General features: G+C 46.3%; 4 protein-coding genes and 1 non-coding gene across 10 annotated transcripts; all 5 read right to left on the bottom strand.

The window, feature by feature from the left end:
- On the bottom strand, nt 1-72 carry TRNAD-GUC (transfer RNA aspartic acid (anticodon GUC)). Its single transcript has one exon. It is a non-coding gene; the product is annotated as a tRNA-Asp (tRNA).
- Nucleotides 73-1,311: 1,239 nt separating this feature from the next.
- On the bottom strand, nt 1,312-1,692 carry LOC136651539 (histone H2B 1/2/3/4/6-like). The gene has a single exon (XM_066628042.1). The coding sequence runs from the start codon at nt 1,690-1,692 to the stop codon at nt 1,312-1,314; it is 381 nt and encodes a 126-aa protein (XP_066484139.1).
- A 1,501-nt stretch (nt 1,693-3,193) lies between these two features.
- LOC136654065 (histone H4) lies at nt 3,194-3,505 on the bottom strand. Its single transcript, XM_066630928.1, has one exon. It carries the CDS (start codon nt 3,503-3,505, stop codon nt 3,194-3,196), a length of 312 nt encoding a protein of 103 aa, XP_066487025.1.
- A 4,715-nt stretch (nt 3,506-8,220) lies between these two features.
- HNRNPC (heterogeneous nuclear ribonucleoprotein C) lies at nt 8,221-22,543 on the bottom strand. Of its 6 annotated transcripts, XM_066627544.1 has the most exons (11): nt 22,500-22,543; nt 18,276-18,326; nt 17,802-17,827; nt 13,915-14,183; nt 12,384-12,498; nt 11,891-11,938; nt 10,503-10,580; nt 10,003-10,163; nt 9,498-9,599; nt 8,674-8,831; nt 8,221-8,577 (listed from the first exon to the last, which is right to left on the bottom strand). In XM_066627544.1, exons 4-11 carry the CDS (start codon nt 14,153-14,155, stop codon nt 8,494-8,496), a joined length of 987 nt encoding a protein of 328 aa, XP_066483641.1. In that variant the 5' UTR covers nt 14,156-14,183; nt 17,802-17,827; nt 18,276-18,326; nt 22,500-22,543; the 3' UTR covers nt 8,221-8,493. The 6 variants fall into 6 exon arrangements, with proteins under 6 accessions (XP_066483641.1, XP_066483640.1, XP_066483642.1 ...); XM_066627543.1 differs by lacking the exon at nt 18,276-18,326; XM_066627545.1 differs by lacking the exon at nt 18,276-18,326 and having other exon boundaries at nt 22,482-22,536.
- Nucleotides 22,544-26,282: 3,739 nt separating this feature from the next.
- LOC136653664 (G-protein coupled receptor 4-like) lies at nt 26,283-27,290 on the bottom strand. The gene has a single exon (XM_066630550.1). It carries the CDS (start codon nt 27,288-27,290, stop codon nt 26,283-26,285), a length of 1,008 nt encoding a protein of 335 aa, XP_066486647.1.
- Between the last annotated feature and the right edge of the window lie 529 nt (nt 27,291-27,819).

Genomic DNA, 27,819 nt, shown 5'->3' with positions numbered 1-27,819 from the left:
CTCCCCGTCGGGGAATCGAACCCCGGTCTCCCGCGTGACAGGCGGGGATACTTACCACTATACTAACGAGGAGGACATGCCACTTGTTTGTGTCAACGTGCATTGGTACTTTGAATCACGGCATTTGTATACGTGACAGCACCAAGTGGCAAAAGATTTTGCAGAACGTTGACCAATCGCTTTGCAGTGCGAGAATTACAGCCGTCTTACAGCCCAATCTTATCTACTCAGAAGGGAGTCCCATTGTGTCCAATGGAGCTTACTCCCAGGAAAGTGTGTGTATAGAATTGAGTAAAGTTATAGGATTGTGTGCATAAGCTCCCTTCCACCCCTCTAATAATCAACAATAGCTCATCACAACATAATTAAAAATTAAATTCCACAAATGTCTATTTAGATTTGTTTCTCAAGTTTCTCATTTGCAGATTTCAGATCATCATCGTCTTTCTGGCTTGATGGAGGCTTGCAACCCTCTCCCGTTGAAATAACCCAGTATATGCCTCTAATAAAATATGGGAATAGGTGTTTTTTTTTTTTTAAATAACAGAAATCGTGAATTTAACTGTAGTTTAACACCACACTGCATCAAGATTTGAGTAGGAGAGAAAGGAGGATCACTGAAAGGTGACCAGACAGCTTCCTTGTTTGGATTTCCTTGTGCACTTACAAATAATGGGAGCCTATTCTTTCAGCTTAATGGTTTTTCCCTTCTGTAGCTTAGCATAATTTATTTTACAGGGTTTCTCCAAACAAGGGAGGAAAATGCAACCAAGTTTAAAGTCTTAGGAAAATACACAGAGCCAATAAAAAGCAATAAATAAAATCAGAAACCAGACTAGAAATACTACATTTTGGTAATTCTGAGTCATCTTAGGTAAATAAAAAAACAGGCTTTTAGTAAGAAAGAGGGTGACTGTTTAAAAGCCTTTGGGTTCTTGTAGGAAAGTTTTATAAGACTTCAGCCCAATGTAAAGTGTTTCAGGAACTGGACTTACAGCCCAAAAAAGAAATTCAACAGAGAAATATTTTAGACTTTGAAAATACCAAGGAAGATTTGATGACACAGGGGTCATCTTTGATAGATCACAATTTGGAAGGCAAAACTTTTGTCTAGGATTAAGAGACAAAAGATTTATAGCAGTCTAGGATAAAAGCTTGCTTTAAAACGGGACATCACAACAGCTTAGCCCAAGAACTAGTCCTTTATCTTTCCATCAGAGATACATGTTAAGTTCAGCTCTTTCAGCGAGAAGGTGGGTGGCTCTGAAAAGAGCCTTTGGGTTTTGCATGAAGTTTCTTCCAGCAGAGAAGTTACTTGGAGCTGGTGTACTTGGTGACGGCCTTGGTGCCCTCGGACACGGCGTGCTTGGCCAGCTCCCCAGGCAGCAGGAGGCGCACTGCGGTCTGGATCTCCCTGGAGGTGATGGTGGAGCGCTTGTTGTAGTGCGCCAGGCGGGAGGCCTCAGCGGCGATGCGCTCGAAGATGTCGTTGACGAAGGAGTTCATGATGCTCATGGCCTTGGAGGAGATACCGGTGTCGGGGTGCACCTGCTTGAGCACCTTGTAGACATAGATGGAATAACTCTCCTTCCTACTCTTCTTGCGCTTCTTGTCGCCCTTCTTCTGGGTCTTGGTGATGGCCTTCTTCGACCCCTTCTTGGGAGCGGGCGCTGACTTAGCCGGATCAGGCATCCTGGATATCAACACCAACAACAATTCCAAAAGAAATAGGGCCTTAATGGCCGTCCGCGCCAATATATAGGGGCTGGTTATGCAAATGAAGCATTGTGACGACCTCGCTTGCTATTGGATGAAGGGTTCTAGCCTCGCGCCATTGGGCAGGAGGCGCGAGAGTGTCCACTCCCGCTTTCCTATTGGGCAGTTCAAGCCTGCGTCTGTGATTGGTCCGTTTTGAGACCTCTGCTCTGTAATTGGGTGATTTGAAGATGAGGTTATAGGTGATAGTCTATACCTATGGGGCCCTGGGGTGGGGGACAAATCAGAGATTCGCTGCAGTCTGAGAGTCCCTTTGGCGGGACTTTTCCACCTTATTTTGTTTAACGCATGCGTGTTGTGCAATATTGCAGAGTATTAAACGTGTTAACCTAAATGGATTTGGTTTAGGATTTGGTTTATCTTCAGATAATAGGGTTTAAAATAATACTAATAATAACTTGTTAAGTTTCAAAACTTTTAGTAAAACCCTTTTAAATTTGCAGAAATGGCTTAATTGGGAGGTTAGACTCAGCATCACTGATTCAATCCCGGATTTTGGCAACTAGCAGCCCAAGCCTATGCAGATCTACTCAGAAGCAAGTCCAATTACAATCAATGTTGCTTACTCCCAGGAAAGCGTGGCTAGGATTGCAGCCTTACAGCCCAAGCTTATGCATGTCTACTCAAAAGTGAGTTCCATTATACTCAGTAGTGCTTACTCCCAGGAAAGTATGGATAGGATTGCAGCCTTATTTCCATCTCTTATATGCGTCAAGCTCTAGGGAACACCAAACAGGGAAATATCTCCACCCTGATTTTATAGGGAGGTCTGGCAAGCGAATGCCAGTCTTGGAAAAGATTGGGCTCCATTTCACGTAGAACTTCCTAATGACCTAGTTATTTGATTGCAATTTTTCCTTACCTTCAAGGCTTTAAAGTGCAGTCTCTCCGCATTAATTCTGCCTAGGATCCCCGCTGTAAATGACCGTGTTGGTGCTTGATCAACATTTAAAAAGGTGAGACAAAGACTTCGTTCTATTGGGGTCCACCTAACGTTTCACCCACGAAAAATGGGTCGTGTTTTTTATAGCTCTATAGCCATGTCTGTAGACGGTAATGCAACAAGGGAGAAGATACCAAAGGCTTGCGTGTAAAGCTAGCTTGTCTACCTCTCATTTTAGAGTATGCATTTTAAAACCACAATAACTCGGCAAGAGAAGTCTTCCTTGGCTTAGAATAGGTAGAAAGCTGGCTTTGGAAAGCTAAATGCAAAGCATGCATAGAGTACTTGGAAAGCCAAGAGGCTATAGGGCATAGTAAATTGCATTACGTGCTGTGTTTTGCTGTAATGATCTTGAGTTTCCCATTCCTCCGATTAACACCTACTTTTAAAGAGCGACCACAGCTTTTTTAAAGACCGGGTGGGTGGCCCTTAAAAGGACCTTTGGTGTTGTGCAGCCAGCAACCGAGGAGCTGCTCAGCCCCCGAAACCATACAGAGTGCGACCCTGGCGCTTCAAGGCGTAGACCACGTCCATGGCAGTGACAGTCTTCCTCTTGGCGTGCTCGGTGTAAGTCACAGCATCGCGGATGACGTTCTCCAAGAAGACCTTCAGCACCCCGCGAGTTTCCTCGTAGATCAGACCAGAGATGCGCTTCACTCCTCCGCGACGAGCAAGACGCCTGATAGCCGGCTTAGTTATGCCCTGAATGTTGTCGCGGAGAACCTTGCGATGCCGCTTTGCGCCCCCTTTTCCCAGCCCCTTCCCTCCTTTCCCACGTCCAGACATCCTCAATGTAGCTTGAAAGACCAAAAAGTGAAGAATGAAGCGAAATCACTGTCTTATATAGGAAGAAGTCCGACCGGAAAGAAAACTACAGTCTCTTCTTGGCTCCGCCTCCCGAGAGGACGGAATTAGTTCTAGCCAATCCCCGATGAGCAATTTGTTTCAAACATGCGCGCCAAAAACTCTTCTGCAAGGCGCCTTTTCCTTTCTTTGGTTCAAGCCTCTCGCCTTTGGGGACAAAAGTTCTGCTGCTGCCTCCTGTTCCGTTTACTGAAAAGGGGTGTTTGCACTGACACCAACCAGCCAACCTGTAAGATCAGTCCTGTCTCAAGCTCTGCTAAGGAGGCATGTACAGGGTGATCAGATATCCTCTTTTTTAGCCTCATGCCCTGGAAAAGAACTTAAATGTCCTCCTCCCTGCAGGCAGTACGTAGCCTTCTTGTAAATAAGAAATTATATGTAATGTAGTTTTAAATTTAATAAGTTAATATAGTGCTTAAATAAACCACATGAAATCAATATACAAGTGTTTTTAACTTTTATTTTGTCATATCCTACATTTTCCTTGACTACCCTACATTTTGGGGTGCCTTGTCCTCTTTTGATGGCCGGATCCCAAAGGATCTCCTCTATGGAGAACTCGTGCAAGGAAAGCGCCCTACAGGTAGACCACAGCTGCGATACAAGGACATCTGCAAGAGGGATCTGAAGGCCTTAGGAGTGGACCTCAACAGGTGGGAAACCCTGGCCTCTGAGCAGCCCGCTTGGAGGCAGGCTGTGCAGCATGGCCTTCCTCAGTTTGAAGAGACACTTGGCCAACAGACTGAGGCAAAGAAGGAAGGCCCATAGCCAGGGAGACAGACCAGAGACAGACTGCACTTGCTCCCTGTGTGGAAGGGATTGTCACTCCCGAATCGGCCTTTTCAGCCATACTAGACGCTGTTCCAGAACCACCATTCAGAGCGTGATACCATAGTCTTTGGAGACTGAAGGTTGCCAACATGAATGTCTTCTTTTGCACTTATGACATCTGGTCACCCTGGGCATGTAGGAATTTCTTAATGCCATTTTAACCCATTCCTGTCCCAGTTCACAGGTGTACACATTTGACTGCTGTTGCATATAGGGATCAAAATATGTACACCTGTAGGTTGGGCAGAAATGGGTTAAGTAAGATTATTCTTACTGTCTCTTATTTTTTATTTAAAATTTTATGCAAAACATTTCTCCTTTTCCCCTAAAGCAGTGTTTCTCAACATTTGTCCTCAGCCTTACCAGTTCACATGGTCCACCAATTCGAAGTACCTTCGGAAGTAATTGCAATGACATAATTACTGGTTACTTCTAGGTTGGGAGACCAGATGTGATGCAACAAACACCAGTAAGAGGCTCAGGGTGGTTAGGAAGGCTTTTTCAAGTGCTTTGGATGTCTGCCCACAGAGTTGAGCCTCCTCCTACCATATTCCTGGTCTTGCTGCTGGGTGGCAGGTGTCTAGCGGTCCCACGAGTACCACCAGACACCACCTCAAGAACCACTGGTGGTACCCATAAGCACTGGTTGAGAAACACTACCTTATTGTTCTTCATTTTATCCACCACTGCAGTGCCAATAAAGGTGAAACTGAGTAGTTGTTCAAAGATGGTTTGCTGCTGTGACACTTTTAGTCAGAATTAGGGCAAACCCTATCGACCTTTCCAGTGCTGGTGCAGCAATGCCCACAGGGTATATGCTATATTTTGTGGTAAGGGGGCAGTCATGGAGGCCTCCTCCAGGTAAGGGAAGATTTGTTCCCTTTTCTCAGGGCTGCATTGTGGCTGCACCAGCACTGGAAAATTGTATAGGATTGGGCACTTAATCCACATCCTACCTAAGAGGAAAGCAGAACTCTTACACCTAAAGCCAGTAATACAATTTAGTATTTACAGCAGTCCATCACAGATTTGATAGTGTGGCTACTTTTGAATCTGGCTGGAGCTGCAAAACCAAAGTTTAGCAAAGCAAGGGCAGTGACCTTGGTGCATCACTCTCAACCTGAGTATGACTATTCTAACTATTGTGGGGTTTTTATTTTATTTTGCATTAAAATTCTGCTGTGTCTGCAATCTGAACTAGCAGCAGTTTCACAGACATTTGGAGAGCTGTGTTTAATTCATTATGGCCATAAATCTATGCAGTTCATGGCTTGATAAAAGGATAGGGGCAGAAGAGTAAAACTGAAATATCCACAATGGATGTGGATGCTAAGGCAGTATTCGTGACAAAATAAAATGATCTAGAGATGGCAAGACAAGATGGATCACAGTGGTATGGAAGAACACAAAATGGAGTAGCTGTGTTTAATTTCTAGCAGAAAAAAAAAATCCTGAAAATTTGCCAGGAAATACCATGCTGGGGTAGAAACCCTTTCTTCTAGCATGGAAGACCCTTCCATTCCTAAGTGTGGGAGAGGACTCCACAGCTGGTCATAGACACTTTCACATATTCCTTTGTGGAAGCAAGGTTACTTTTATCAAATACAGGCCCAAAGCAAGTCATGAGCTCTAACATCTACAAGGCAGCTATAGAGTAGCACATCCCTTCTATATAATCCAGTTAATAATTATTAGGTACTTTCCATATTTGGACACACTGTACTTCTGCATACCAGATACTGGAGATGACACGAGGTTGCCTTCATATCTGCCAGTATTTGACCACAGGATACTGGAGGGGGAACTCTCTTCCAACAGACCATGCCATATCAGCTGATCCTATGGCCATCAAATCAGCCCCTACCCACCACCTTCTCCTTTCACCTACACCTCTGCTCCAACTCTCACAGGGCAGGTTACTACCAAGAACCTACCAGGAAGCAGCAAGTGAAGGAGCAGGGTACAAACTGCGGCAGCTGGACTCCCTCCTAACAGTCTGGCTTCAGAGTTCTGCACTAGAGTTCACAGAATTTGTTACAGAAGAACTTGCATATGAAAGCTGGTTCTGTAAGAGACAGGTTAACACTCTACAGTAGGCTAACTGCAAAGAGGAATTGTAATGTATACACTGAGGCCAGACCTCTGGTAACTGTATTCACCAAAGTTTATACCCCATCCCTCACAGCTTTTTAGTAATGGCTCAGAACATTTCTTTTATTTGGCCTTTGAGTGATGCTTTATTGCTTGATGGCAGGTCTCTGTAATAATGCTTTGGTCTAAGTAGTGCACCCCCCAATGATTTTATTTATATTATGACTTTGTTTTACATAATGTACATTTTAGTGTGGTACATGTAAGCCACCTTGGGCATTTTCTTCAGCATAGGAAGGGCGGGATATCTTTTAAAAAGAAACTATGGATGGACACGCTGCACTGTTTACAAAGACCACTTTACCATGATGCAGAATTGGCCTATAGACATGGGGTGCATGAAAGTGATTGGCACATGCATCTATGCAGGAATGTAGAACTGTTACCTTCCCTTGGAAGCAGGATGTGGTGCTTTTCCACATGGCACTTTCTTTAAACCAAGTTTTAAAACCCCACAGCAGTTAAAGGGAACCCTCAAAGCCTAAGATCTGTCAACTGAATACTGTGAATGAGTGCTTGCCCACACACTTATTACCCCATCATTTGTCTCTGCTTTGGTTCTTGTGTCACTTCCACAACACTGCTGTGATGCTCTTTGCACACTTAATAAGCCAGATAATGCCAAGTGCGCCACCCAAAGTATAATCTTACTAGAGTTTGCAGTTAACTGTTTAACCAAAGCCACTTTATTGTAACATATCTGGTGGTGTATCTGGGAGGCTAACTTACTCTCACCCATTTATCCACCCTTTCCCCACAATCACCAAACTGTTACTTAAGCAGACGCACGGCAATGCTGCATCAAATATTTAGGTGTACTTGTCAGTATTTGGGAATTTTTGTACCTTTTAGTCCTTTTAATAATAGACACTCAAACCACTTCAACATTCTTTCTCCCAGTAATCCGTGTAAGACAAGTCAGCATTGGTTGGTGGTACATGCAAGGGAAGGAGGGCCAAGATCACACTCTTGAATGCCAAACACTACTGTGCCTGAAACTGGACCCTTCCTCATAAGCTAACTGGAAAAATGGCAGAGTTCCTCAGTTACCAAGCTCCTGGTCCAGTTGGATAAGGACTTTTCCTCCAATACATCTTCAGAGGTAGCAGTTCCTCCCACACCATGGAGAGGGGGGTGAAGGCTTGTTGAGCACTTGCATCCACTTCCCAGCCCATTATTTATCGGTTTGCACCCTGTCTAAGCTTCAGTTTAAGAGAAGACAAGGCAAGGCCCCTGTTGTGGAAATGTACATTTATGGTCTTTAATGTGTTATGATTAACAGCTGTGAATTCAGAATCATGAACAGACATCAAATGGCCTATGAGGTTTGACTATTTTTTCTTTTGCTTTGCGCCCCACCACAAGAGACCTGGTGTGATGATAGTCTGATAGTTTGATCATTCTCTTTGCAGCAGGAAGAGAAGGTGTCAGCAGCAGAACTTATCTTGCTTAGACACTAGAGGCTGCTCAGACCCCAGCAACACTGCCCCTTTCTAAGAAATGCACTGAAGTTGGATTTCTGACCACCAGAGTTCTGTCTTCATTTTGGCAGAGCGCTCACTGCTGTAGAGGGGGATGCAGAAGCTTAAGAACTGTCAGCAGCATCACTACCTCCAATCACCCACAGACCCAACAGGCACGACAGACAAGTCATCTAAAAACAATACGTCCTTTTTAATTGTTAAGTCAATAAAGAGGTATCAAAATTAAAAGAGGAAAATTACAGGGGCCTTAACAGAACTACTGGGAGAGACTGGGCAGGTGGGGGGAGAGGGACATATGCAAAAGAAGACACAACATCATAACACACAGGGCCAAAGGGGGCGGAGGGCAGGAAGGAGGCAGCCAGCAAGGGGCTGTGAGGCTCAAGATCAGAAGAACATCGTGTTTGCCGGGGAAAGGGGAGAGAAGAGAGGTGTGCTGGGCTCTTAGGAGTCATCTTCGCCATTGGCGCTGTCTCTGTCATCTTCGCCTTCTTCGGGCTCCTTGTCGTCCCCCTTGATGGACTCCAGCTGAGAGAGAGAAGGGGACAGGCAGAGGGGGCGGGTTAGCAAGCAGGGAGAGCCGCTCTCCTCGCTCCGGGCTCTCTGCCGCCTCCAGCTTCGTACCTGGTCATCTCCCCGGTCTTCGTTGTCGTCATCATCCAGGAGGTCCCCTTCCTCAGCAGAGTCATCTGCCCCAGTCTCAGACTCCATCTTGACATTACTCTCTTCCTTCTTCACAGAGCTGCTGCTCTGCTCCTCCTCAGACTTGTCATTCTTCAGTTCTAGGGCGGGAGGAGAGAGACGGGAGGGTCCAGCAGGGAATCAAAATGGCTCACCTGTTCTTAGCCCCTTGGCGAGTCACACATTTGAGTCTCTGGTCTGCTTAGAGCTCACCAGGTCAAGCATGTCAAACTGCCTGTGGTGGGTAAGAATCATCCCCAGGCTGGAACACTTTTGTAAACTGGTCTGGTCCTATCTACGAAGCCATCTGTGTGTACACACACAGGAATGTACAGGTCAACCGTCAGCAATGTATTTGTGGACTACCAGCTTTGTACAAGGCTGCTGAACAGAAAAGTAGGCAAAGAGTTTGGCCAGCGGGCTACCCTTCACAACTAACATACAGGGAGGCTGCAGCCCTTTCTGCTTGGCCCTCAGTTCAGAGGCTGCAGTGAACAGCTCTGCCACGAGATTATCTTCTTTCTGCCTACTATCTTGAAAGCCCAAACATGGAAGCTTCAAAGAAACCCACCAAGGGCATGGCACATTCCTATGCCTTTCCTCACCCCTGTGTGTAATCCTCAGCCCTTAAAGTCTTTCACCCAACCTATCATCAAGGAAGAAAGGCCACACCTGAAATGCTTCTGGCAAATTCCCCAGCCTTCAAAAGGTCTCACCTTCATTCCTCCTTCCTCCCTGCCCTCCCACCCCATCACCCAACTGTTTACTTTGATCCTTCTCTATCTTCTCCAGGCTCTCCAGCAGCGAATCCACTTTCTGCTTGATCTGGGTCAGTTCCTTCTTAATGGTCTGCAGATCATCTCCTTTCACTGAAATTAGGAAGGATATACATTCACTTCAGAGACAGCAAGATCTCCCCCACCTTTATTTCTTTCAATGGAGGAAAACAAATATGGTCAAAAACATAATCCAGCAGGTGGTTTGCTCTTTGCTACTTCCCTGCTTCCGAATCTTACCCAAGAACAATCCAAAATAAAGAACCCCTCCCTCCTTCCTCCACCTGGGAGAGGTAAATAATCTACCTGAAACTGTCTTTCTGCCCAGTCCCCAAAACAGAACCCCCATGAGTCTCTGCAAGGCTACTGCCACCAATGCCATGTTAGAGAAAGGTGTTAATGCAGCAGTCTCCAGAGGGCCTTCTCAGAATCCAAGCTCAACAAACTATGCAGAGTACCCCAATCTACCAGCCCCACCAGCGGGTTCAAGACATACACTTTCCAGACTTGGAGGACGATCCCCGCTGCCCACTTTTAGAGTTGAAGCCACTCTTGCCCCTTCGAGAGGTGTTGCCAGAGACCCGCTGACGTTTGGAGGGTACCACAGCCCTGGCAATGGGAGGTGGAGGAGGCACCCGTGCTTGGTAGGTGTACATCCTAGGATCAAAGAGCGCTTGTCATCATCAAGGAAGTAGACAGTTTCCTTGCCCCTCATCCATACACATGCATCCTCCAACACCACTCAAACACATGCTTTTAACTCATGTGAACACAATCGAGAGCATTTCAGGTTTGTCCAGGACAGCATGCTTTGCTTCTGCAGCACTCACATGCTTCATGTACTCCTTTTGTATGCAGAGTACATCCCTCATCAGGAGGACCCTGTGCAACCAAGTTGCAAGAAGATGTCCCAGGGTTCTCTTCCATATGCCTCTCTAGCCCCTCCGCCCCCAAACCTTCGCCTGAATTGTTCTTCCCTGAAGTATAGCCCCCTACCTTCTGGTCCTACTGTCAGAGCATGAGCTAGGCAGCTCCCCCTCTTCCTGACAACTGAAGACAAATCCCGCCATGGGTCTATAGAAAGGGAAATAGCTCAGTGGTAGCGCACATGCTTTGCATGCGTGATGTTCCACAGTCCAATCCAAGGCATATTTGGCAAACAGGGCCAGGAAGCCACCATAGTGCACGGCGAAAGCGCTACAAGGCAGCTCCTCTTACAGCTTCTCCTGCTCCCTCCCCTCACTTTTCAGAATGGAAACAGAGGCCTCTCAGCTTTGCCCTCATGCAGTAACCCCTATGGACAACCCTTCCCCAATTTGAGGAGGTCCCCATCTCTTCAAGTTCCACCTCCTAGAACGTCCCCTTATGCTGCCCATTTTCCACAGGAGGACCTTCCTGGTGTACATTAAGCAAAGCAAGCAGCAAAGGCCCAGTTTTCTGCCAATTACACAAGTAAGAACACTCAAAATACACTGCATGATCTATACAAAGGGAGGGCCCACATTATTCTTTGGCAAGTGTGAAGTATTAAAGGAGAGTACAACTAGGAAGACAGTTTATCTTCATTTCTACAGATAAGCTGGTGTGTCTCCTTTTTTACCAGGAAAGGGTTTAAAGGTGTACAGCATGGCAGAACAATTTGTCACTGGCCAGGGAAATAAGGGCAACTAAGAAGATGTCCTACTTTCAACTCAAGGAAGAACACCAGCAGGAGATGATGAGCCTGGTCCCCAACTGAACAGAAGTGTCCCCTGACAAGTCCTCACCACTTTATCTTGGCATCTAACTAATCTACTGCCTCTACCTTTTTTTTTTTTTTAATTTTAAGTTTGTAAATACAGGTCATGCCTCATCCACTGGGGTTCCGTTCCAGAAACCTAAATTGATTTAAAAAACAGTGGATACCAAATCAGTGGAAAAATAGCTTTAAAGACTCACTTTCAGGTCTCTGGCTCCTCCACTGTCATCCCAGAATGCACTGGCATAGATGCTATACCACACTCAACCAGTATAGCATCTATACTGATGCATTCTGGGACAACAATAGAGGAGCAAGAAACCCAGAAGTGGGTCTTTAAAGCTATCTTTAACCCCAAGATGATTGCAACAATTGTGGTTTAACAGTGCAAAGATAGGAAATGGATTTTGGTGCTTTATTTCCCCCTTGTTACAAGGCATTTAAAGGTGGAACCCATATCAGTGTTGAGTAAAATCAGTGGCTAAAGAGGCACAACCTGTAAAAAGACAAGATCTGCCTCTTATCCATGTGTATCACCTACAATCAGAACTGCAATGAATTTTTAATTGTTGCAAGTTGTTCTGGAGATGGAGTTTATGTGAAAAGCAGGATAAAAATACAACACATATACATCCAGGTCGCCTACCTGTCATAGTAGTCACGCTGAAAGTCATAGTCTAGGTCAAAAGATGACCTGAAAGACAAAGCACAGGAAACACGGTCACGCTTGGGGGAGACAGTCAAGGAAAAAAACATCCTGCTCAGGAGGAAACATCCTTTAGCTCCCAGTACGAGGAGACAATCCCCCTCCTGGCACATCAAAGACTCAGGTTGATTCACAATGGAAGTGCAAAGTCAATCCGAATTGGCAAAGCCCATTCAACACCCACCCCCTCCAGAGCCAAGCAGCAGATGGCAGGCTGGGTCAGTAAAGATACAGAACACACTTCACTAAAGCTTCTCACCCTTGCATGGATATCCACATGCAGACAGAGACACACACCCACTTATACACTCAACCTGACGTCCTCCCAACCAGCAGGAGAAAAGACAAACAAAACATGGAGATGCCCATTTCAGGGCGCAAACCAGATAAATAAAAACAGACGTTAAAATAATGAAGACATAAGGGTCCCGACCTGACTAGAGGGGACGGAGAAGGTGGTGCGGCTACTGACCCGTACATCTCTGTGGCCGATCTCTTCACCCCAGCTTTACCCCGGTTCAACTTCGGCTCGGCAGCCAGGTTAATGTCTGGAAGAGAGAGAGAGAGGGAAAAAAAGAGGAGAGAGATGTCAGTCTGAAAACCTCATAGTTCTCTCAAAAAGTCACAGCTGGTGTGCTTTACATGAGAAAAGAAGCAGGTATGATCACCTTTATGCCCATTCCAGCCATCCACTTACACACACACCCCACAACCAAAGGAACAATGCAGATATAACAGAATGCACAAAGATTTGAGATCACAAAAGTGTCTGGAATCTGGCTTGGTCTCCTAACCTCTTGCCAGCACAACAGTGTAAATACGAACACATCCAGCTTCTTACTGCTAGGTGGAATGCTCAGGTCTTTCATAAACCTCCCCTTGCCCCAACTGCAAATCTAGTTCCACCCTATTAGCAACTAATTAGGAGCCAACACACACCACTGGGAAAAGGTAACTGCCCAAAGCCACCCAATGAGCTTCATGGCTGAACAGGAACTTGACCTTAGACTGAATGTGTCAAAACCCAGCAGAAGGGGTAGAACAGACCTAAGTGACTGCTTTACCACTGCTTATTACCAAACTGAAGCAGATCAGATCTTGCAGTGGTTCAGAACAGATCCACTCTGCACCCACCCCAAATATTAAAGTTTAGACCAGGGATTGTAGAAATGGGTTATGTGATTGTAGAAATGGGTTATGTCAGAATGCCAGATGCAAGGGAGGGCACCAGGATGAGGTCTCTTGTTATCTGGTGTGCTCCCTGGGGCATTTGGTGGGCCGCTGTGAGATACAGGAAGCTGGACTAGATGGGCATATGGCCTGATCCAGTGGGGCTGTTCTTATGTTCTTATGATGTCAAATTGGTTTCATATAGCAGACCATATGGCACTTGCTGAGGGCTGAAAGTGACAACTTTAAGGAGATGATGGCCAGGAATAAGCACTTTGTTCTCAAGTAGGAACTCATCAGCTGCAAACGGCAGAAGAAAATATGCAAAACTTGTTCTTATTTTCAAGGTAAGGGAGAGCATGGCCATCTTTTCAGCAGTGCTGCTTCTGCCGAGGCTTCATTTTGCAGTTTAGCAGCTGAGAGGTGCTCTGTGAAGTGATGTCTGGGCTGAAGCTACACTGCTGAAAGAGTGGCTCTGGATACAGAGGCAGGATAAAGAGCTTCTGGAGGCCACATCCAGACTGCGGGCCTTGTGTTTGACACCACTGGTTTATGTGACACACCTTAACACACTTGCTTCCCATTTAGATAACCCAGAACCCTCCCTTCTCCCCAAGCATCTGGACAGCCTCCAATGCAAAACCCAGAGAGGCAGCAGTTCAGCTGAGGATCATGACCATGTGCCACTGGCAAAGATGTGAAGGGGTTTTTTTTTTGGAGGGGGGGAGAATGAGGTGATTGTTCACCAAGGATTTCAGCCAGGCTCAAGAACAGGGAGGGACAACCACACTTACCTAGGACCTGGCCTGCAATCAACCTGCCATCCTCTCCTGCCACCGCAGAACGAGCGTTGCGCTCGTTCACGTACTGCACAAAGGCAAAGCCCTTGTGCACAGAGCAGCCCACTATCTTGCCGTACTTCGAGAAGATGGCCTCCACATCGGACTTCTTCACCACCAGCGTGTTGAGGTTGCCGATGAAGACGCGGGAGTTCAGAGAGCGGGGATCCGTCTTGTTTGTGACGTTGCTGGCCATTGCTCAGGCACGCGGCAAGAGCACGCACCTGAGGGGGAGGCGAGGGAAAGATGTCAGGGAAGGAAAAAATAGGTGGGATCGTAAAGTCTCCATATACACAACTGCAGAGAACACATGTGCGTATGAACACATCTCTTCTGGCACACAAACTACCAAGAAATATTCTTCCATCTAGAGTGAAAGTCACCAACCTGAGATATGCTGGCAAATCTCAATTCCAACATCCTACCTCCAAGACATATCAGGATCACTACCTAGCTGCCAGCTTCCCCCAATCAAGTTATCACCATGCAAAGATCTTCTCTGGAGGGCGAGACAATTTTGCCACCAGCCTGCAACCTAATTGTTCACATACCCTTGGCTACAAACTGCATCACATGTATAAATGATGCTTTGTCTGAAGTGTGATAACAATGTACTAAGGTGTAAGAGGTCTGTAAGAGGTCAATCTGAAGAGGCTGACTACTAGACCCTCTTTCTAACAAAAGGCACCTTCTGAGTTGGTCAGATTTACTTCCACTTAAATGCTGGTTTTAGCTAGTACTTCAAGGAAGACATGCAATAGAGAAAAGTCCAGAATACTCCAGAACTGATGCAACCTCCTCACCCCAAAACACACCACAGATGGCAGGATTTCTAGTTGAGAACTAACAAAAATAGAGTATTTATGTGTAAAAGCATAAGCTTATACACCTCTTACGTACACCTTCTGACAGCAAGATGGGGCACCCAGTTATAAACTAGGTCTTTCAATAAAAAACATTAACTGAGCCAAGACGCTCTAAGCAACTCACATGCCGCTGTTAGAACCTTTAGCTTTCTCTATTTATAGATGTGAAAAGCGCTTGTCACGCTCAAGATTTATTTCAATCGTTCACACGAAAGTAAACTTCTCTAACGCTTGCACATCCAAACGGATGCCCGTGTAATACATCCCCTTGATTGGAATGGATACCGGGGGGAGGGGGGAAAGCACTTAACAAACACTTTTAAAAGAACCTGGAGGAGCCAAAATCAGAAGTTAGTACAAGTCATGCCTCATTATCCTCTGCAGTTTCATTCTGGAACCCCCAGAGGATTAAAAGAAAAATCAGTGGATACCAAAACAATGGAAAAATAGCTTTAAAGACCCACTTCCAGGTTTCTCGCTTCTCTATTGTCTCTCAAGAATGCACTGCTATAGAAACTATACCTCATTCGGCAACTAGATGGTATGAATAATGGAATCTAGTGGAATGAAATTATATTTAACAGCATGAAGGTGGGGAATTGGATCTTGGTGTTTTTTTTTCTTGTTACAAGGCATTTAATTATGGACCTCAGTATCAGTGGTGAGTCAAATCAGTGGATACTGAGATCCCACCTGTATTAGACTTCATCCCTGTATAAATCTAACTACAGTTAAACAATGCAACCAGCTCCCAAATCTAAACACCCCCAAAGTCACCTTCAGACACCTTCTGATACTTAAGATCTACTCTGCAAAACCCTAAGGGGAAAGAAATTCCAACATGGAGAAACATTCCCTTACCTCCACATCACACACACATACCTTGTTCATAGATTGAAGATTGGAGAATGTCTCCTTTCAGAGTCTCCTACCCTTGCCTTGAACAGTCAGTTACCACAACTGATGCCAGAAAACCAAAAGCACCAAGCTGCTGTTTGTTGCATTTGGATAACAGAGCTCATACTCAAACCGGTAACCAGTCATGAAACCCCAGGAAGCTTGCACTTTCTCCGCCTACCCCGCCCTCACAACTTGTTGCAAAGATGAGGCACAGTAAGCAAACTTTCAGTTGAATAGCAGCCAACAATGCCAGAAGATCCTCCAGTTCAGTTTACTGCTGCATCCAGCTCATGAGTGTATGGTCCATTAATTGAAAAGGAAGCAACGGTTGGACATCCTCTAATCAGTCTGGCCGCTGTTCATAACAAACTGCAGCAAGGACTGGGGAAGTGGGATCAACTTTGGGGGGAGATTTATGCAAGTGTGGTAACCAGGATATCTAATACAGCTGTATCTTCAGGTTGATGTCAAGGTTCAACTGATTATTCTTCAGAAGGGTCTCAGAGCAACAGAACAGCTAATCTGATCAATCTTCTTCCATAAAACTATTACTATATAATGACCAATTGCAAAAAGCAGGCATAAAGTCCTCTCACCATGGCTCCTAGGGGCCTCTGCTTGATACTTAACAGTGTGAGTTCCTGTCCCCAAGAGCCCTACCAAAGGTGCTAAAAACCCTCTCTGTGCAGATGTGTAGTTCCCAAACTATTACAGAGAAGTTGTATTCCTTTTTCACAAGCACTTTTGAGTGCTGCATGCTTATACTGAAATAGATAGAAGGAACATGCCTGTGCTTTTAGAAATAAGCCTATGCCTCACCTTCTCAGCAGAGTGCATTACTCATACCATGCTATCTCCCCATTCCCAAGATGCTTCATCCCAGAGCAGGGCAGGCAGGACTGCACATTGAGGTCTACCTGCCACTTTCCGCTAGTGCTTGCTGGGACCTTGGAAAATACTAGGGCAAGGTGGACGTTGGTATGAGCCAGCAAGATGATTTTTACATTCTAAAGCGAGAGTATTTACTCAGGCTTGCTTAATATACATCAGTTATGCCTTAGCTGTGAAAAGGATCCAAGAATATAAATTTGCTTTGGACATTTGATGTGTGTGATTATAGGAACTGGTGGATTATAGGAGTTCTAGTTCAAAAAGGAAGTCTGACCATCCCTCTACAGAGGCCACTGTCACAACATATGCTGCCAACTATGCATTTCCAGAGACCAGCCCCCCACTCATCTAACAGAACCCACATGACCTATTTGAAGAGCTTCTTCTCCAACTCAAAGGTCTTGAAGCTATGCTCATGTTTGCTCAAAGCACCCCCTCCATCATGCTTGAGACAAAGGTGTTTACTCTTTCGCCAAATAAAAGGGATGGCTGCTGAAGCCTGGAATTAAAGCAACTCAGCCCCTTACCATCAGCCAAGATGGGTTTGTCTGTGCTCCATGCGAGGCTCCACTGATAGCTGCCTCTGCTACTCCGGACTGGGTGTCCATGACGGCGTTTGTAAGGGAGGGATGATGTGGAGGAAAAGAACGGGATGAGGACTGGAGGGCATGGGAGGGGAAGGGGTCTGACCAGGGAAGGGCTGTCACTGCTAGGGAGCGACCAGCACCACAGACACATTGCAGCAACAGTTGAAAAATTGCATAGAAATAAAATATAAAAAATTAAAAATAAAAAAAATAAAAAAGTGCAGGAACTTCTGTTCTGGAGAAATCAGATTCCATTCTCAGCAGCCAGGCGGACAGGGGAGGGAGGGAAAAAAGAGTTAACGCGATCAATCCACTTTTTAAAAAATGCGTTTTAAAAACCTTGTTGCGTTTTCCCCCCCAAGGGGTTAAAAGCCCAAAGTCAATTTAGGACCACTCAGAAAAACTCCATTTTCATCCGGTTAAAAATCAGCAGTCATTTTTTTTTTTTTTTAAATCACCACCATCAGCAACACATCATCATAGTCACAGTCACCACCAGCATAGTAGCAAATAATATCAATAAGTTACTAGTAACAATGATAAAAAGGAAATCAGTGGAAAGGTAGGAAAAAATGGAAAAAAAATTGGAATAACTTACTGTAGCTGAAGATCAAAAAAATCTCGCTGTAAAAAAACAAAAATAAAAATAGCCCAGATTAGAAAAACGGGAGGTGTCAAAAGGTCAACGTCAGTAATGTTTTTTTTTTCTCTTTCATTTTTATGTCCTTTTGCCCCCTTGTGTGCTCTTGTGCCAGCCATGGTTACTGCAGAACCTGGCAGGGAAGAGCTCCTGGCAGGAAACAATCCAAGCCCTTTGAACACCATGTCACTCTAAAAATGCCCGAGAGAGGTGAGCTCATTCGAGGCTAAAATGTTCCTCCTCTAACTCAGCTGCTGCGGGAAAAAAAAAAGGTGATTTTTTTTTCCAAAATTACATCTTTTCAATCCAGCTTTGGCTTGGCTGCAAGGCAACGCTGGGCCACGTTTTAATAAAATGGCTTGCTCTAAGACATTGGGAGGGGTGTGCGTGCGTTGGGGTGGGTGGGGGGTTTAAGAAGAACAAAAAACACACACGAAGCTGAGCTCCAGTGAAGGAAGGGTTGGGGGTTTTCGCCTTGCTGCCCTGTGAAAGGAGAAGGGACAGGATGAGTCAGGGTACCCCAGAAACGCCACCCACATCTCCCAATCTCCCCCACCACAGCGAAAGCCAGCTGCCTCCCACAGGGCTCCTCCAAGCTCACAGCTGCCTTGCGGGCGCAATTAAAATGCGGCCCTGATCTCACCGCTTCTGTCAGTTGCCAAGGAAGCGGGTTGCGATGTCAGAGGCACCTGCAAGCTTGTGGTAGGAGGTGGATTGTATCGAAGCTCGTGCACAAGTACTCTGAAGCGAAGAGGAGGAGAATAAAAGCCACACGCATTCTGGTGCAGAGGTCTACAAACCTCATCACTGCTAGAGCTTCAAAAGCACCAGGGCACCGCACACTGCTCCCCAGGAATACAAGGTGTGCCTGTATCCATCTTCAAGTGGCTTTCAGCACATCATCGCATTTCTACTTCTGGGATCTCAATATGAGAAACCTTTCAAGGAATACTGCATTACGTAGCCCTTGCCTAGTTTCTCTAGCTATCCACCCAATGCCAGAAAACCACTGCAGATAACTCCCACTAAGTGGTTTTGTAAATAGTCCTCATTTACGCAAGGCAACCAGTACATTCCTCATCTCCGCTGTCCAATGTATATCTTCAGAGGAATACAGGGTTGCGTTCAAGCATGTGACAAGGATTGGAGAAGGGGGAGCAAGGAAAAAAATTAAGGATAAGCTGTTTTGGAATTATCTGGCACAAGGTATGCAAGAACACAAGCAAGACTGACACTAAACATTCTAGGGCCAGGTTCAAGCAATCTGAAACACCTTTTGAGCCCACATCAAAGGATTTTTAGACAAATCACAATTGTGCCCAAGGGGATTCCATCCCAGTGCCACCAGCATTGTTGCAGAGGGTGCACTTGTGTGTGAAGTGGGAGAGGAACAGGCACCATATGGCTCCTTGACTGAACAAATTGTGAACATGCCACATCCTCTCACAAGACAGGTTGTCTGTCTTAAACTGAGGAATTGGAAGAAAAGCGAATTTCCCTTTTGATCCGATGCATTAATTTCCTCTACTAAGCAAACCCAAATAAGTTTAGCAGAGACCAACAGTCACTGAATGTGACTGAAAAGATTAAAAAACTAGTCATGGTTAACCCATTTTTGCCCAGCCCACAGGTGTACACGTTTGGTCCCTGTTGCATATATGCAACACTGGGCATAAATGACTTAAGTCTGGAAGATTTGGAGTCCACCACAGTTGTGTGCTACTGATCCTGGGCAAATGTCCTGTGCCACCCCCTAACAGGCCAGTTGATTAATTGTTGCAGGGATGTTTGTGGGCTACGCCCCCTTCATTAGATAGCACAGGCTGTGACCTATCAAAGCTCACTACCTTCAGGGCATCATGGGACCCCCCCATTCCCTCCCCCACAGCACACTAATGAGGATAGGTAAATTGATTATTTATAGCCCAGTGGTAGAGAATTCTATACAGAAATGGTGCTACAATCTAGCGAGCATTCAGGGACTACCTGACCTGTGGGCTTTGGCACTCTTAGGTTTAGCAATTAAAGTACTTGAGCTTAGCCTTGGGTTTAGCAATTAAAGTACTGAACTGGTGCCAGAGGTCATCCCCTGACCCTGTTGGCACAGACAAGATCCTGCCCTCATTGTGTTCCCTTTCCATTTTTGTCTGACCTGTGGTTGCACTGCTCTAAGCAGATGCACTGTTTAACACTACGATCTAAGACTCTGCACGGACCACAGACCCCTCACACCTAATCCTACTCAGTTCCCACCTTGTGTGGCAGAACACTGACCTGTCTTACAGTGACACTGACAATGAAAGGTAAGCACTGCAATGGCTCAACATGACCTTCCACTGCTATAAATTTTTTTTGTAAAACTGTAATACAGTTAGCAAATACTGGGTTCCAAGAGGCTTAAGGAGAAAGTAGAATACAGCAGGCCCAGGTGGACCTCCCCAGAATCAAAGCAGGCATTTATCATATTCTACTTAACTTGTTGCCAAAATGGAAGCCATTACAAGCTGTACCCAAATCTTTTCTTCTTTTTCTTCTCATTTATGTAATACGGAGGACAGAGAAAGGAACAGCAAGTACAAATTTAGCCAAGTAATGCAGCTGCGCTTCCTTTGGTCAGGCAAGGAGGCATGTTCCATTAGGCAGATAACACAGCAAAACCTGTGTAGCCTATAAGCTTCTTCATTGTTAAACCTTCTGTAGCTCAAAAATAGATTGCCCAAGCATGTATTCATTGTGGAATCAACACCACACACTAGTCCATATGGGACCAAGCTTGAGAGTTACCCCATTGCATTTTATTTGCTTTTTTTAAAGATAACTAAAATCCTCATGAATAGTAAGGGCTAGCAGATTTTACTGTATTATGAGCTTTTGGAAGACTTTGCATCTGATCAAGCAGATTCAAGCCCATAAAAGCTTGTATGGCAATAAAATGGCAATCCTAAAGACACTTCCCTGAAGGCAAGCATCAGTAAACACAACAATATTCAGCTCTAAATAAACATGCATGGAATTGTATTATAAATTTGTTAAATTTCAAGGTGGCATAGGCCTCTTGGGTTACGTACTTGCTGCAACAGACTAACTGCCCAATCCTAATCCCAGGCAGAATCACTGGGCCCAGAGGGGCCAAAATGGCTACAATTGTATCCAGTAGCACTGCCAAGGCCACTGGCGGTCTCCTGGGGGGGAGAAGGGGACTGTCATCTCCTTCCCCCAGGGAAAGCCCCAGGCCCCGTAATGGGTCTTCTCAAGCATTCTCAAGCCAGCGATTTTGCCAGCACAGGCTTGATTCTGGTTCCATGTCTGGCTGCAAAGCCCTACATGGAGAACAGGATAAAGCGGAGCAGGGCTCCACCAGACCGCTTCCATCCTGTTCCTCCCCTTGCTCACCCCACCCCCTTACCGAAGCCCAGGGCTCTTCCCTCCCTCCAGGTGGCACCAGTGCTCAGTGCAGCCTGGAGCTAGGCCAGGACTCCTTACACTCCAGGTGGGCGCCATAAACGTTCTTTACAGCGCATTTTACGACACCCGGTGCAGACACAGGAGCTTGGTGCTGGCACTCAGAGCACACAGGATTGCAGTCTCAGAGCCCAATCCTACAGCTTCCTAAGTGTAAGCCTCACTTAAGACAATGGGGCTTACTTTTTTAAACAGACATAAGATTGTGCTCTAAGACAGCAGCAAACGTTTGGGCAACAGGGCCTGTGTTAGATCTTAATTCTTGATACAGCACCAAGCCATTCCAGGTTTTGTGTGTGTGTGCGCGCGCACGTGTGCGTGTCAGGGACATGTGGTGGATGGGGAGGCAAGTGAGGCAGAGCCTCCCCACCAGAGTGGGCTGTATGTGTCAGGGATGTGTGGTGGTTGGGGAAGAAGGTGAGGCAGAGCCTCCCCACTAGAATGGGGCTTTGTGTGTGTGTCAGAGACGTGTGGTGGTTGGGGAGACAGGTGAGGCAGTCTCCTCACCAGAATGGGGCTTTGTGTATGTATCATGGACGTTTGGTGGGTGGGGAGAAAGGTGAGGTAGAGCCCCCCCCACCAGAGTGGGGCTGTGTGTGTATGTCAGGAATGTGCTGTGGGCGGGGAGACAGGTGAGGCAGAGCCTCCCCACCAGAGTCCCACAACCCACGTGTTCTGCTGTACCGCGTGGTCTGCAGGCCGGTTGTGGGTGCTTGGGTGCCTCCCACAGGCGCGGTGCTTTTCGAAGGACTCTGGTGGGGAGGCCCTGCCTCACCTGCCTCCCCGCCCACAGCACATCCCTCTGGGCAGGCTCACCTGGCCCTGGCTTGTGCCAAGGGGCGGGGAGGAGGTGGAAGCGGCTTGCCCAGGGCTGCCACGTCCCCCCCTCCCCAGAGCCCCCTTCCTTCCCCCACCACCCAACAAGAGTCCATCCCTCTCACTCACTTCCTCCAAAGGGCAGTCCTCCAGCCCACTCCCCCCGTCCCGCACTATGGTCTCTCCCGAGGAACCAGAGCGCATTACTTGGAACGTTCCATTCCTGGCGGGAGGGGGGAGATTTCAAGGACGGGACCACTAAGGTGCGATGGGGGGAAGCGATAGAGGAGGGAAGGCGATACCATTTCAATGCCACGGGGGTGGGGGATGCCGCTTCTTTCGCTCCCCCCCCCCCGTTACCTGAGGAAGCGGACTCACCGAGGCCCACCTGGCGGCACCGCGTCTTCTATTTATAGAGCTGCTTCCCTCCAGAGCGACGCGCTCCTCTGTCCACGCTTCAGGCTCTCCACAAAATGGCGGCCCCGCCGCCCTCTTTGCCTCTGCGCCGCGCAGGTCGCCCCGCCCCCTCCGTTAGCCACAGGTCACGCCCCCTCTCCTCGGAGCGCCGTTCTATCGGCTTCATCCAGTGGCTAAAACGGCTGTCGATCAAATACCTCAACCAATAGGCGCCCGCATAGGATGAGAAGGCGTGGACCGGGAGGAACTTCATGGGACGCGAAGAAGGATAGGCTGGAAGAGTTGTCAATCTTCGCGCAGTGGGCACGTCCCCATTGCTGATTGGGTAAGTTGACTGTCTGTTCCGCGGCTTTCTCTTGAAACATTGAGCCGCAGCAGTTGCGTCCGTCTTGCCGCCCGTTTTCTCCCGCCTCCTTTCCCAGACAGCTTTTCATTCTGAATGGTTGCTGCTCCCTGTCACTCAAGCCTTTCCTGCACTGTGATAGGTCACTCTCACTCCAAAGGCGCCACCAATCGTGCCTAGAGGAAGAGGCTGTTTTTTTCCTTCCCCGAAAGCCTGAGCTTGACGTACATCCGGGTCCCTTGAGGAGACCCTCTCCTTTCGCAGGGATGGGGTGGGTGACGTCACTGCCTGTTGATGGAATCTTGAGCCTCCGCTGGGCTCACGTAGGGAGCGCTCAGGGACGGCTCCGCCAAGCAGCGCCTGCGCTGTGCTGGTTTCTCTGAAGCGTTGGGGGGGCTTGCAGGGAGCTACAGCTTCTCTCGCAGAACAGACCATCATCATCATCATTATCATCATCAATTACTCAATTAATTATTAATATTAAAATTAATAATATTTACTGTTATTACTTATTTTTTATTATTTTAATTCTTTTATATTTATGTATTTTATTTAATAATAAAATTATTCATTTAATAAAATAAAGTAATATTCTATTTTACTTTATTATTTTATTTTTATTATTACAATTTTATTTTATTTTTATCATTTTATTAATTATTACTTATTTAATAATAAAATATTTGTATTTATATATTATATTGAAATATTATTATTATATTTCTGTGACATTATTATTTTTATTATTATTAAATATGTATTTAGTATTTGCTATAATATTAAATATAATAATAATAATAATAATGTATTATACTTTACAAATTGTTCCCATGCCTTGAGGAGGCCTCTGGGACTGCCTCCCCACCACAGGATGCCCCATTGGCAGGGCTTCACCGGCACTGGAAAATGGGATAGAATTAGGCCCTCAACCCCCTGCTTCACTGAAGCAAGCAAGCAAGCCCCACCAGCACTACAAGGTAGCGTCTCATGGGGGGATGATAATAATAATAATGCCACGGAAATAAGGCCACATAAGAAATAAGAAGAATAAGGCCGCCGAAGTAATAATAAGGCTACATAAACCACATAGGACAGCGGTTCCCAAGTTCCTACAGGGGTGTTGGGAACCAGGTAAGGGCCCAATCCTATCCAATTTGTACTTCATTATGCAGCATTGTAAGCAGCCTTGGACATTTGCTTTGGCATAGGAAAGGCAGGATATAAGTTTCCCAAATAAATTGCTAAGACCTATTGTGTCCCATTACTTTCCCAGAAGTAAGAGATATTGTGTAAACCCTGGTTTACTCCCAGGAAAGCATGCATAGGCTTGCAGCCTTAGAGCCCAATCCTGAACTTGACGTGCAGGCTTACTGCCGACGCGCACTGTAAGGTACGTTTGCAAGCTCTAATGCTGGGTGAGTGCCCTTGCTAGCCCAGTGCTAGCTGCCTGGCACTGGGCTAGCGCCGGGCATGTGCCTGGCCTCCGCCGCTTGGCGGTTGCCCAAACCGCCAAGCAGTGGAGAGGAAAGCGGGGTGGGGGCAGGCAGGGCAGAGGCTTTACGGGGAGGGGGGAGGCAGGTAGAGGGCGGGGAGGATGTGTGTGGGGGGAGCAGGGAGGGAGGGAGCATTGCTGCACCAGATCCTGAGCCTCTGCATCAGGCTCAGCACCTGACACAAAGGCTCTTACCTTCTTACCATTTCAGGGCTCTTATTGCAGGGCTACTCCCGTGGTGCTGCTCATGGCTGACATGGGTGCGCAGGATGCGACAGCAGCTGTTTTCAGTTCCACCACAGCCGTGTGCCACGGGAGCTCAGGATAGGGCTCTTAATTATAAGGAGTGTGGTTGAGGTGCTGTAAGTCATATTAGGGCAGCCTAAGGGTACATAGGCCTTATGTCTGATGCCCCTTAGTACAGGATAGGCCATGATCACGTCTGTTAGGTTCCCCTGCTAACAGACTGAATGCAGGGAATGATGTGACTGGAGGGCCAATGGCCCTCTCACATCTCCTGGGCAGCTCCCATTTCTGATATATACTATGTGAATTTGGCCATCTCAGACCTACTGGTGTCAGCAGACTTGAACCTCAGCTTCAGAAAGTAGAAGGTGTGGCATTCCAGCACAAGCATTTATCGTGAACATGGTGCTCTCGATAGTTCCTCTTTTGAAGAAAGGCTGCTACAGGCACCTTTGCTCGCCCTACTCTAAAGGATGAGACCAGGCTACAAGTGTGTTTGCTTCTGATCCCAAAACTTGCTGGATCACCCTAGTAAATCATCATATATTATCTTAGCTCTCTTGCCGTGAAATAGAAACAATGCCTACATCACAGGATTATTCATGAAACTTTAATAATGAAGATGCAACTGTTTTTGTATTTTTGCTGCTACATTATACCTTTAAATCTAGCTCTTCTACTGACACGAGTCCCTCATATATTCAGGTGTAATTGAATATTTCCCATCTATATTCTGTATTTAGTATTCTTCATTTTCAAATTTGCATCCTGGTTTCATACCAGAGATTTGTCCAGATGTTGGGATGTTCAGAAGTCGAACAGCCAGCTCTTGTTGACTCAAGGCTATTGTTTCTGCATGAAAGTGTCTGCTGTGGCAGTTCATAAGTTCATATGCCGGTACGTACCCAGTATATTTGGAGTACTTTTGTTGTACAAACACAGCAATACCATATGATTTAACAAAATTTTTAATGTTGGCAACCTTCACTCTCGAAAGACTATGGTATCGCACTCTGAATGGTGGTTCTGGAACAGCATCTAGGGTGACTGAAAAGGCCGATTTGGGAGTGACAATCCCTTCCACACTGGGAGCAAGTGCAGTCTGTCCCTGGTCTGTCTCCCTGGCTATGGCCTTCTTTGCCTCAGTCTGTTGGCCAAGTGTCTCTCCAAACTGGAAGAGGCCATGCTGCACAGCCTGCCTCCAAGCAGGCTGCTCAGAGGCCAGGGTTTCCCACCTGTTGAGGTCCACTCCTAAGCCTTCAGATCCCTCTTGCAGATGTCCTTGTATCGCAGCTGTGGTCTACCTGTAGGGCGCTTTCCCTGCACGAGTTCTCCAAAGAGGAGATCCTTTGCGATCCGGCCATCATCCATTCTCACGACGTGACGGAGCCAACGCAGGCGTCTCTGTTTCAGCAGTGCATAAAATTTTTAATACAAAATTAGTTATCATCTTCAGTAGAATCCTTGACCCATGTTCCTGTGACAGGATACCTGTAATCTTTAGAACAACTCATAATAGTTTTAGGGGCCACATCACTTATTTTGCTCCAGCAGGGGTCAAAGTGAGCATCTCACACAGGATCAGCTAGTAAAGATCAAAAGATAATTAACACAATGCCATTGACCATTTAGTTTTGCATGTGCAGAGATATGTGTGAGTGACTTACGACCTAGGCTGGTCTAGCATCTGTCCACTAGTACAACGTGGGGAAAGACCTTGCTCTTTCAAACTGTATGAGATTCCCGTCTTGTGGGCCTTGCAACAGATGAGATCTTTTAACTCTGCCCGAACATCCTTGAGGAGCAGAATGTACAGGAGAGGATCTAAGATGTTGCCCAAAGTAGTCAAACTCAGAGTTGTGTGAAAGCATATAAAGATGCTTCTTTCAAATTCACCACTTTCTTTCTCTCCCAGTATCACTATAGACAAGTACTGGTAGTAGGAGACCACCTGGTATGGAACAAAAAGCAAGAAGAAGGAGGCAATGATGAGGGAGACAAACCCATAGATTTGCCTTTTTACTTTCTTTTCCAATGACGTCACCTTCCGGAGTTCAAACAGGACCCTGAAATAAAAGAAGCCCATGAGAAGGAAAGGTGCAAAGAAAGAAAGACTTGTGGTGGCAACTTTGAAGCGTGCATAGTGCAATGGAACTTCATCCAGACAGTGCTGCCCCTGCCATAGTCCTGGACCCTTCACCTGTAGCCAGATGCCAACACTGCACAGAACAACCACCAGAAACCAAGTTATAGTGCAAACCTTGGCAGCACCTGAAATTGTCTGCAGTCTGTGGAACTTCAGAGGATGGACAAGACCAATGAAACGCTCCATGGCAATGAGACACAGGAAGTTGTTCTTGGCATAGAAGTTTGTACGGAAAGCCAGGCCAGCTACTACACACATTGCTTTCCCCAGGTGCCAGCAATGATCGTGGTAACTGTAGTACATCCAGAAAGGTAGCGTCAAGGTCTGCAAAAGGTTGGCCAATACCAGGTTCAGGATATAAACTGAGAGGGTGATGGATCTCTTTATTTGGAATATCAAGACCCAAAGTGCCAAGCAGTTCAGAGGCAGCCCAGCTGCCACCACAATGGAGTAAATGGGGATTTTGAAGTATTTGGTGATGTTGAAAGGCACAGAGGAGCACATGTCAGTGGTGTTGATATTCATTGCATCAGACAGGTCTTTCACATTCTCCCGCAGTGACAATGCCCTCTTCCTGACCATGACCTCATGGGCCGTACAAAAGGTGGCAATGTTGCTTGCGTCCCCTCAGAGGCATCTGCAGCAAGAGGAGAAGAAAACAGGCCATGTTCGAGAGATCACAGTAAATATTTTATTTCCATTTTCCCATACCGGTTTGGCAAGGGTGGACTCTTTCTAATCCAGGACAACAAAAGAATAATGCTGTCCCAGATTGAGGCAAAAGATAGCAAAATTTGATTCAGCATCTGAAAAATAAAATATTGGGGTCCAATTGGGAGCAATTTGTCCAATTGGCTTAAAGTCAGCACTGCCCCCCCCCCCCAAACACTTGTCTGATATCCTAGAGCAGCCATTCTCAACCTGGTTTTTGTTTTTTTTGGCTATGGCCCTTTAGGCACTCTTCTCAGATTCCAGTCCCGTTCCCTCTATGTCAAACAAGGATACAATACAAAGAAACATAAAATCATGTACTACTTTCGGTTTTCAATTTGTG

Source organism: Tiliqua scincoides, chromosome 5, assembly GCF_035046505.1.
Source record: "Tiliqua scincoides isolate rTilSci1 chromosome 5, rTilSci1.hap2, whole genome shotgun sequence".
NCBI lineage: Eukaryota > Metazoa > Chordata > Lepidosauria > Squamata > Scincidae > Tiliqua > Tiliqua scincoides.
This window is presented reverse-complemented; position numbering and strand designations above follow the sequence as displayed.

What these genes read in the sequence shown, in the direction of transcription:
- LOC136651539 (XM_066628042.1), bottom strand. Translation starts at nt 1,692, where the DNA reads ATGCCTGATCCGGCTAAGTCAGCGCCCGCTCCCAAGAAGGGGTCGAAG.
- LOC136654065 (XM_066630928.1), bottom strand. Translation starts at nt 3,505, where the DNA reads ATGTCTGGACGTGGGAAAGGAGGGAAGGGGCTGGGAAAAGGGGGCGCA.
- HNRNPC (XM_066627544.1), bottom strand. Translation starts at nt 14,155, where the DNA reads ATGGCCAGCAACGTCACAAACAAGACGGATCCCCGCTCTCTGAACTCC. An exon ending in GATTGCAGGCCAGGTCCTAG is followed by an intron (nt 12,499 to 13,914) that starts GTAAGTGTGGTT and finishes TCTCTCTTCCAG; the next exon opens with ACATTAACCTGGCTGCCGAG. An exon ending in GTCCTCCAAGTCTGGAAAGT is followed by an intron (nt 9,600 to 10,002) that starts GTATGTCTTGAA and finishes TCCTAATTTCAG; the next exon opens with TGAAAGGAGATGATCTGCAG.
- LOC136653664 (XM_066630550.1), bottom strand. Translation starts at nt 27,290, where the DNA reads ATGAATATCAACACCACTGACATGTGCTCCTCTGTGCCTTTCAACATC.